This window comes from Nicotiana sylvestris, chromosome 12, assembly GCF_000393655.2.
Source record: "Nicotiana sylvestris chromosome 12, ASM39365v2, whole genome shotgun sequence".
Lineage (NCBI taxonomy): Eukaryota > Viridiplantae > Streptophyta > Magnoliopsida > Solanales > Solanaceae > Nicotiana > Nicotiana sylvestris.
In genome coordinates this window covers 22,735,534-22,746,082 of record NC_091068.1, presented here as the reverse complement: position 1 = coordinate 22,746,082, position 10,549 = coordinate 22,735,534, and the positions used below count along the sequence as shown (strand labels likewise).

Below are 10,549 nucleotides of genomic sequence, written 5' to 3'. Positions count from 1 at the left end.
GGCAACAACTGGTTATAGTAAATACTAAATAGTAATAAGTCTTAAATTGCAGGTCAATTATGGTAAATTAAAAAAGGAGGAATTTTGTTCATCACTAGTAGAGGGGTGTTAAATTTTGTCCATATAGTGTTAACTGTCCAATTCTTCTAAATTTTGGACAAATTCAATTTGAAATTAATTCATTTAATGAATGAATTTAGGTACAACCGGAAGGAACTCACTAAAAATTTGGTCACTTAGTGTTATCTCCCATCATAGAACTTTGTCAAAAAATAGAAAAAATATTTTTTATTTGTTTGGTTTGCATACATGCACTTTCTCTATGATTAGAGAAAATAAAACTGGCTTTTAGTTTAGTTTGATGATACATAAATTGTTAAAAAATAACAAATAAGAAAATTAATATCGAAATGAGCGAGTTGTGTCATAATATATTGTTTAGCCAAAATAAACTCAATTCATTTTAATCAGATTAAATTTAACGTGGATCATATTATGTCAATTGATTCAAGCAGTTTAACATGTTTGAATGACTCCACCTGTGCATGTGATGCGTTTACTCATACAAATTTGTAGTTTTCTCTACAAATTTTACTTGTGAATCATTACAATTTACAAATAAAGCTGTTAAAAGGAACTTTTATATAAATATGCTTTAATTATAAACATATTTACTGATTTTATAGAGGTTCCTTCTTACTTACATATTTTATACATAATTGCTGATTTTATACAAAGTAATGTATTAGGCTTTAATCTTTCCATTTTCTCTTCCTCTTCTTCCTCCACAAATTCAAACCTCTTACCTAAACTTGAATACACTAATTTCATCATTAGAACTGAATACACTATAAAAATTGAGGATTATAAAACTGACAACGACTTAAATACAAGACGTAAAGGAAATTGGAATTGTTGACAAACAAAGAAATAGTAGTTCTTATGTTAGCCGAGCGAAGAACTGAGTGAAGTTGCTTTTTGCGTTGTAAACTCAATTGAAATTTTAAGATCTGTTAAAGCCACGCGATTAGTTACGACCCATCCAGAGGTTACGACTGCCAAATTAAGTTTAACCCCCAGAACTCCTTTTTTGTTACGACCCATCCAGAGATCGTCCCCCTAAAATGTCGTTTTTAACACTCCTACTCCTTATAACGAACCACCTTAATATTATATATAATATACATCTTTTGCAGCAAAAAAAAAACCAAACTATAGGTCTATAGTTAAATCGGCTTCACGCATCAAACTCATTTTGATAATTCTAAAATAAAGCAAAAACCAAAAATAAAAAGACAAAATTTCTATAAGGCGGGACCCGGGAATGCAACCCAGCAACCGACACGCAACAGCTTCACAAATTAAACTTTATATTTATATGAAATCTCTCACGAAAAAAGACGCAATATTATAAAAACGCTCGTCTCTCGGTGTATATTTTTGGATCTGAAACCAATTCCCAAATCTAAACGCATTTCCCTTTCGTCTTCTTCTCCTCTTCTCTCCCTCCCATTATCACCATGGGAAGAGCAGCTCGTAGATCTCTTCTGATTTGCGCCATTTCTCTTCTTCTTACCTTCCACAATGCTTTCTCTTTCTATCTCCCCGGTGTCGCTCCTGAAGATTTCCAAAAGGTTCCCCATTTTTCACTCTCTCTTTCTCATTTTTTCTTCATGTTTATGTGTGTGTGTACAAAAATGCAAAATAAGTTGATATCTCGGATATCAAGAAGAAATTTGACTAAAGTTTGAAGCTAGATCGGCTAGATTATAAGAATGTACATATTCAATCCCTTTCTCTATATTTCTTCATGTGTATGTGTGTGTGTGCACAAAAATACAAAATGCCTTGTTATTTTTGTTGTTGTATCGGATATCAAGAGGCAATTTGATTAAAGTTTGAAGATAGATCGGCTAGACTAATATATCTAATAAAAATTCGGATATTCTGAAGCTACATTTCCAGAAGGTCCACATTTTCACTTTTTTTCTTCTCAATTCTTCATGTAAATGTCTGTGGTCAAAATGAAAAATACTTTGTTTATTTTATTGTTGTAGTAGTAGTTGTTGTTTTTGTATATTGAGAGGCAATTTGACTAAAATTTGAGGCTAGACCGACTAGTTAATGTCATTTATTTGGAATATAAAAAATGTACATATATACTCCAAAAATAATCCAAAAGGTCCACATTTTCACTCTCTTTCTCAATTTTTTTTCATGTGTACGTATGTGTGGGGAAAAAAATGCAAAATGCATTGTTATTCTTGTTGTTATTTTCGGGTATCAAGAGGAAATTTGACTAGAGCTTGAGGCTAGATCTGCTAGATTAACATCAATTTTTTTAAAAGGGAATAAAAATGTGGATATTCTGAAGCTAAATTTCCAAAAGGTTCCCACATCTTTCACTCTCTTTCTCAGTATTTCTTCATTACATGTGTGTGTGCATGGAAATGGATATTCGTCCTTATTTTTGTTATTAAGAGGCAATTTGACTAATGCTTGAAATTAGATCAGCTAGATTAATCACTTTTTTGTAAAAAAGAAGAAGTAGATATTCACTCTCTTTCTCTATCTTTCTTCATGTGTACGTATGCATGTGGACAAATTTCGAATTGTGTTTTTATTTTTGTTGTGTTATTTTTGGATATCAAGAGGTATTTTGACTAAACTTTGAAGCTATAATGTGCAGATTGATATCACATTTTCATAAAAATTAAAAATGCAGAGATTCTGAAGCTACACAAAATAAGTCACTGATTCTTCACATATCATGATGGTGAAAATGATACTTCATTTAAAAGTGCTGTTGAAAGTTTACTTTTGTTTGAATATCATTGCACAAACAATGAAAATGTTGTGTTATTGTTGTTGTTGTCCAATATCAAGAGGCAATTTTTACTGAAGTTTAAGCTAGATCGCCTAGATTAATATCACTTTTTTGATCACCTAGATTAATATACTTTCTTGAGAAATAGAAATGTAGATATTCCGAAGCTATGCATGAGTTACTATATAGGATGCAATTCTGCTTGTATCAAAATGGTGACAATGATACATTTTAAAATGTAGGTGAAAGTTTACGCAGCGAAAATTGTCAAATATTTTGATGTTAATAGCTCTGTTTGAATATCCTGTCTAAGTGATGTGTGTATTAGATACTTTGTTTGCTTATTTACAGTTTGATTTGTGTTCGGTTCACAGATCTCTGTTGGGCTATGTATGGTTTTGTGCTTAATTTCATCATTTTGTTGCTTTGATCTGTGTATGCATGGGCTCTGTTGGGGAAACCAGTTGGTTTTGTTTGTATATATCTAGTTTGATTTATGAGATCTTTGAATTCAAAACCATCTGAATTCACAGACAGAATGAATGTTTAAAAATTATTGCGAGGAAGCTGCGAGTACAAATGGCATTGAGGCGTAGTTGTGCCAATGCTGCTTAAGAGAGAGAGAGCGCGCGAGATAGAGATAGAGAGAGATCATTTTGTTGCTTTGATCTGTGTATGCATGTGCTCTGTTGGGGAAACCAGTTGGTTCTGTTTGTATATATCTAGTTTGATTTGTGAGGTCTTTGAATTCAAAACCATCTGAATTCACAGACAGAATGAATGTTTAAAAATTATTGCGAGGAAGCTGCGAGTACAAATGGCATTGAGGCGTAGTTGTGCCAATGCTGCTTAAGAGAGAGAGAGAGAGAGAGAGAGAGAGAGAGAGGAGAGAGGGGGAGGGGGAGGGGGAGGGGAGGGGGAGGGAGAGAGAGAGATAGAGCAATGATGCAGCAGAATTGGTAAAACGTGTATATTTGGTTAAGAAAAAAGGAAGCTCGTGGTAGGACACTTGTTTTTTTGCCGGGAAACATACAGTAGAATCTATTTGGGTATGGGGAGATATATGTATGTTTTTTTTGATCACATTTGTGTCGCGGCTTACTTGTTCGCATCTCACCTAATCCACAGGATACCTGTTGCTTACCACATGAAAAGTATTGGATAACTCTGTCTGCCTCTACTGCAAACTCTGTTCTCCCGTGGTCCACTCTAGCTTCATTCAATGCCAGACCACACTCATGGTCTTATATATATATATATTATTTGTTTATAGGATGCTGAATTAGTACTTGATTAAATAGCAAGAGAAAGGGTTTATTGTACAACATCATATTTCTTTTACTTTGCCTTTACGGCTTTCATTCTGACTACATATGCAATCTGAAAATGTCCCCTGAAACACAAGTCAATATTGCTCAATCAGTTAGTAGGCTTTCTGTCATGAAGGAAGCTAGTAAATTTTGACCTACGTGATTTGTATTGTCAGGTTATTTTGGGGGACCCTCTCATGATTCTGACTAGATGCTTCCCTCTTTTTTCTTCCTTTCAGTTGTCCAAATTGATATTGATGTGCTTCGAAATAAGTTCCATTCTCTATTGTATTCTGAACATGAACTTCTGTAGAAGTGTGTTGTTGATTGATAATGCGACATGTTTTCTAGCATGCATGTTTATTATGGAATGGTATGTATGGTGAAAAATGTCAACTTAATTCCCTTGGAAGAATGTGTATTAGTATATAAGCAGATCACATAGAGTTGTGATCATCTCACAAAATCTAGGTCAAATTATGCCCAAAAGTATATTAAACATACCTTTTTGGTTCATCGGCAGGTGATGTGAGCTGGATAACGTATACATGGATTTTGTTTTGTGGGAAAGATCTTTAACAAGTTTTTGGACAGGGTGGTGGGGGGTTATGATATATATATATTATAAAATATTTGTAGAGAGATTCTACTTAACCCTAAAAGAAGGAAATACATAAATTTTTCTGACTCCTGGATGGTGATGATGTTTGTTGCAGGGAGATCCTCTGTCTGTGAAAGTGAACAAGCTGACTTCTACAAAGACTCAGCTTCCTTACTCGTTCTACTCTGTTCCTTTCTGTCGTCCAAAAAATATAGTGGATAGCAGAGAAAATCTTGGAGAAGTGCTTCGTGGTGATCGAATTGAGAACTCCCCTTATACGGTCAGTGTAATCTACTTTACCACTTGATTTATTTGTTTTTATTATATTATGGCAACTGACTTCTTTTAGCTGTATGTTTCTATTGCAGTTCAAAATGAGGGAACCAGAGATGTGCCATGTTGTTTGTAGGCTTGTACTTGATGACAAGACTGCTAAGGAATTTAAAGAAAAAATTGAAGATGAATATCGTGTCAACATGTAGGTCAATTATTTGCTTGAGAAAACTGTCATCTTCCTAACTTTTGGATTGTACTCTTCTTAAGTACTCTTCCTAACAATCTTCTGGATTCATGTGTTAGGATCCTAGATAATCTGCCTTTAGTTGTTCCAGTTCGGAGGTTAGAGCAAGAAGCCCCTCCTGCCTATCAACAGGGAGTTTATATCGGTGTAAAAGGACAATATGCTGGGGTAAGGATATATTCCATAACACTATGGAGAACTGAGTTTCTGTGTAGAAGTGCTAAATTTTGTAATCCACTGAATTGTTATGTGTGACTGCCTGCAGAGCAAGGATGAGAAGCATTTCATCCATAACCACTTGACATTCACTGTTAAGTACCATAAAGATTTGCAGACAGATTCAGCCAGAATTGTGGGATTTGAAGTCATGCCATTCAGGTTTGTTTTCAAGGATACCCTATATCTCCATCAGCACTCACTGGTTGAGGCATAGCAATTTGTGTATGATTTTGTTTGCTCTTTTTGTTTAATCTATTGGTGCAAAAGAACTGACATGGCTGATTATATTTCCAGTGTTAAGCATGAATATGATGGAAAATGGACTGAAAATACTCGTTTAACAACATGTGATCCACATGCAAAGCGGACTGTATCTAATTCAAATTCTCCTCAAGAGGTTGAGACTAACCAAGAAATCATATTTACATATGATGTTGAATTCCAGGTAAGCTACTTTTTGAATCTTGTTAGATATGGCCACTCAATTTGATCATTACTAGTCCTTTTTATAAGTTTATGTGTTATGACTTCTATGTTCAACCTTTTGAGATTTACTATAGGAGTTTTGTATTATATAAAACTAATTTTATATGATTCTTTGGTTTGTAACAGGAGAGTGATGTCAAGTGGGCGTCGAGATGGGACGCCTATCTTCTGATGGCTGATGATCAGATCCATTGGTTCTCGATAGTAAATTCTTTAATGATTGTGCTTTTCCTATCAGGCATGGTGGCGATGATAATGCTGAGAACACTTTATCGCGATATTTCCAAGTACAATGAACTGGAGACCCAGGAGGAGGCACAAGAAGAAACTGGATGGAAACTAGTCCACGCAGATGTTTTCAGGCCTCCAAGTAACTCAGATTTGCTTTGTGTCTATGTTGGAACTGGTGTACAGTTTGTCGGTATGATGGTGGTGACCATGATGTTTGCTGTCCTTGGGTTCCTCTCCCCTTCGAATCGGGGTGGGCTAATGACCGCTATGCTCTTGCTCTGGGTTTTCATGGGACTCTTTGCGGGCTACTCTGCTTCCCGTCTCTATAAGTTATTTAAAGGTACAGAATGGAAGAGAATTGCTCTCAGGACAGCTTTTCTGTTTCCAGCTACTGTCTTTGCCATCTTCTTCGTTCTAAATGCACTCATCTGGGGTCAAAAATCATCTGGGGCTGTGCCATTCGGAACAATGTTTGCGTTGGTGTTCTTATGGTTCGGAATTTCAGTCCCTCTTGTGTTTGTGGGCAGTTATGTTGGTTTTAGAAAGCCAGCCATTGAGGATCCTGTGAAGACGAATAAAATACCCAGGCAGATCCCGGAGCAGGCTTGGTACATGAACCCCATCTTCTCAGTCCTAATCGGAGGCATACTTCCATTTGGAGCTGTTTTCATTGAGCTCTTTTTCATTCTTACCTCAATCTGGCTGAACCAATTTTACTACCTCTTCGGCTTCCTCTTCATCGTGTTTGTCATTTTGATTGTCACCTGTGCCGAGATAACTATCGTACTATGCTATTTCCAGTTATGCAGCGAGGACTACTTGTGGTGGTGGAGATCCTACCTGACATCAGGCTCGTCCGCACTTTACCTCTTCCTTTATGCTACCTTCTACTTCTTCACTAAGCTTGACATCACTAAGCCTGTTTCTGGGATCTTGTACTTTGGTTACATGTTGATTGCTTCATATGCATTTTTCGTTCTGACCGGTACCATCGGTTTCTATGCATGCTTCTGGTTCACAAGACTTATTTACTCGTCTGTGAAGATCGACTGATGAGGCCCAGATTCTCCAGTTCCGCTGCCCTTACTGGTTATTAACAAGAATGCTGTAGAAGATCATTACACTTGAATATCCAAGTACTTGTATCCCGTTAGAAGTCATCTTAATTTGTCCACCAATTTTTGAACATAAGATTATTATAATATTTTAGTAAAATTTTCCAGTGATAGTTCAGTTCAAAAGCCATCTTTTTTGTTCGATAGAGGCCTCCAGAAGTCATGTAATATCTTTTAACTTCTGAAGTATTCGTTTACTGTTTGGTTAAGTAGATGGTCCTCTATTACAATTTTTAGCCTTAGTCTTTTCTCTACAAGACGGCCTTAGTCCCTTGTTATTTTGATAGGGACAAGATGCACCCTTAGACTACAAGTCAGTGGGAATAAATAGGGATGTCAAATTAACATGCACTAAACAAACTTTGATTTCTTAGTCTTCAAGGACTAAATTTACAATATACAAAATGTTTAGAAAAAGTAAAACTAAAATTATACAAATTGGTTTAGTTTTTGATTAGAAATGCATTTTTTTACAATGAAAGGTTTGGAATTGTATCAAAGTCCATAGACATAGGAAGACTTCCAAACATTCTTCCACAAGTCACTGCTTCCTGACTTGTAGAATCTATTGTAATAGACGCAAAATTTCACTGTTAATGTAAAGCTAATGGATATTGTATGTTTTCTTTGTGGAAACAAATGCTTAAAAGTTCCAGTGATTTCCAAAAATAAAAGACTCAGTTGTTTCAGGAGAATTACGTAACTACGTTTATTTGTAGGATTTAAGATATATACAAATGATAGTGCAAAAACTTTTAACACAAACAATGTAGTTTTAACATTTCATAAGTTCATAACATGTTAATTACTCCTACCGTTTTTATGAGATAACCAGCTAATACTAACAATGCATAGAACTTAAAACGTTCCGTAAGTTAACCTAAAACAACTTTTTCAAAAGGACTTTTTCTTTGATATGAACGTAATTTTCCTAGTTAAAGTCAAAAGTAAAAAATCACATAAGAGACTTTGTTGCTTTTATAAGGATCTTCTTTAGTCTTATCTTAGAACATTAAGACAAGAGGGTGCTGTAAGTATGGCAAATGGCACAAAAACAATGAATAAGCTCTTCCACCATATTCTCCTATCCACTCCTAAACAAAACCAATTCCCTCTAAAAGAGGCGCAAATGAATTCTCCCCACAAAAACCGAGTCCTCTCATTTCAATATAAAAATTCAACAACACAACACTTTGAAACTACAATCAAACACTATTTTATATCCAAATGAATAATTTTAACACTTCTCTACTATTCTTTTTCTTCCTCCTCAATATTTTATGCTATGCCAAGGCATTCAACATTACCAATCTTCTTAATCAATACTCATCATTTAGCAATTTCAACAATTACCTCACTCAAACCGGAGTTGCTTCCGCAATCAACTCCCGGCAAACGATCACTGTCCTAGTAGTCGAAAACAGCAACTTGTCACCCCTCTCGGGGAAGTCACAAGACGTGCTCGCCAATATCATGCGCGTGCATGTCTTGCTCGACTATTATGACGTCCAGAAGTTGCAAAAATTACCTAATAAAACCATGAAGGCTCCAGCTCTATTTCAGACCACTGGCCAAGCCAATAGTGATCAAGGATATTTGAATGTGACAGATTTAGGCAGTGGTAGTGTTGCATTAGGCTCAGCTGCAAAAGGTGCAACACTTGGATCAAATCTAGTGAAGTCCGTCGCATCACAACCTTATAACATTTCAATCTTGCAAATTAGCAATGCTATTATTCCATTGGGGATTGATTCATCAGCTAATTCCCCGTCTTCATCGCCTAATCGTGCTCCTTCACCTAGCACAAGCAATAATTCCTCCGCGCCATCACCAGGCTCTGCTCCTTCGCCTAATAAAACTTCTACCCCTACACCCTCACCTTCTGCAGCCCCCGGCTCTGGCTCATCACCTAAGCCAGAGCCACCGGCTGCAGATACCCCTTCAGAGGCTTCCCCTTCACCGACTCCACATGCGCCTGGTTCCCCACCTAAGCCTGATGCACCAACTGCAGACACTCCTGCTGCTGCTGATGCACCAACGGAGGATCATTCTCCTAGTGCCACCTCAGTGTTAGATGTTAGCTTAATTTTCGTTGCGATATCAAATCTCTTTTTTGTATTAGTGATTTGATAAGGGAGATGGATGATTTTTATCCTGTAGGTTATTATATAGCAAAGATAGATCTAGGATTTGAACTTCTATTTTGGTACTTATTTAGTATAATTTTTAATACACAAAAGGTTTGAGCCAGTCTTTAGTAAAGTGGAAATCGTTTTGATTATGGATCACAAATCCAGTATTACTGTATCACATCTTGGTACAGTGAATAACAAATTAATCAATAACTAACATTGTAAGCCAAGAAACCATGTTCAAGAGGGTTGATAACATGAATACTACCAACTATGTCCATTTATTAGTAGTTTATTACAAAAATTGGCTAATTCATAAAATATTATCAATATTAGCACAATGTTAACAATATTAGCCAATTAGTTATTTGTCGCAAAAAAAAAAAGGTCAAATTTTGCTTTCTTTTGAGTGGGTGTTATTAGAATAGATTGAGTACATTTTAAGGAGTTCGAATATCAGTTTTGGGATGATTTGATGGAGTTTTGAGGTGGTTTGAATTTAAAATTCGAAGTAGAAGATGAACATGAAAAAAATACTACTGGGTATTTATCATTTGTGTATCACATATGTATCATATATATATATATATATATATATATATATATATTAATAAATATAATACTAGGTTATTCACCTAGTAGCTGATATATATATATATATGTATATACTAAGTCCCAAACTGGGCCAAAGTTACACTCTGTTCAGGTAAAAGAAAAATAATGAAACAAAGTAAGGCAATTGCTATTGCTACCAAATACAGTGTAGCAGTAGCATAATGATAAATGAAAATACTAAGTTACTAATTTGAAACATCCAATTGTTACCGACGCCAATGAATTCACACACCAGTTCTAAACAATCCTTGCTATCTTTGATAAAGTTGTAAAAATTGCATGGGCCGCTCTATTTGATCGCTCCCATTTAAGCTATACCTATTTTTTTCAAAACGTTTTAATTTGTATCCACTTTTTAAACAACTTCAGGCTCCTTTCTCCTCCTCCTTCTCCTCCTTCGTTTTCTTCTTCTTCTTCTTCTTCTTCTTCTTCTTCTTCTTCTTCTTTCTTCTGTTGCTGTTGACGCTGCTATGAAACTTCAGTTCATGAGATT

The 10,549-nt window shown here is 35.5% G+C and overlaps 1 protein-coding gene across 1 annotated transcript; it reads left to right on the top strand.

The window, feature by feature from the left end:
• The first annotated feature begins 1,407 nt into the window (after positions 1 to 1,407).
• LOC104232781 (transmembrane 9 superfamily member 9-like) lies at positions 1,408 to 7,439 on the top strand. Its single transcript, XM_009786053.2, has 7 exons — positions 1,408 to 1,634; positions 4,854 to 5,018; positions 5,107 to 5,216; positions 5,318 to 5,426; positions 5,524 to 5,636; positions 5,772 to 5,922; positions 6,090 to 7,439. Exons 1-7 carry the CDS (start codon positions 1,521 to 1,523, stop codon positions 7,245 to 7,247), a joined length of 1,920 nt encoding a protein of 639 aa, XP_009784355.1. The 5' UTR covers positions 1,408 to 1,520; the 3' UTR covers positions 7,248 to 7,439.
• The last annotated feature ends 3,110 nt before the right edge of the window (positions 7,440 to 10,549 follow it).

Excerpts from the sequence above, each read along its gene's own strand:
- LOC104232781 (XM_009786053.2), top strand. The coding sequence starts at position 1,521 with ATGGGAAGAGCAGCTCGTAGATCTCTTCTGATTTGCGCCATTTCTCTT. Across the intron at positions 5,217-5,317 it reads GATGAATATCGTGTCAACAT|GATCCTAGATAATCTGCCTT; the intron begins GTAGGTCAATTA and ends TTCATGTGTTAG. Across the intron at positions 5,923-6,089 it reads CATATGATGTTGAATTCCAG|GAGAGTGATGTCAAGTGGGC; the intron begins GTAAGCTACTTT and ends GGTTTGTAACAG.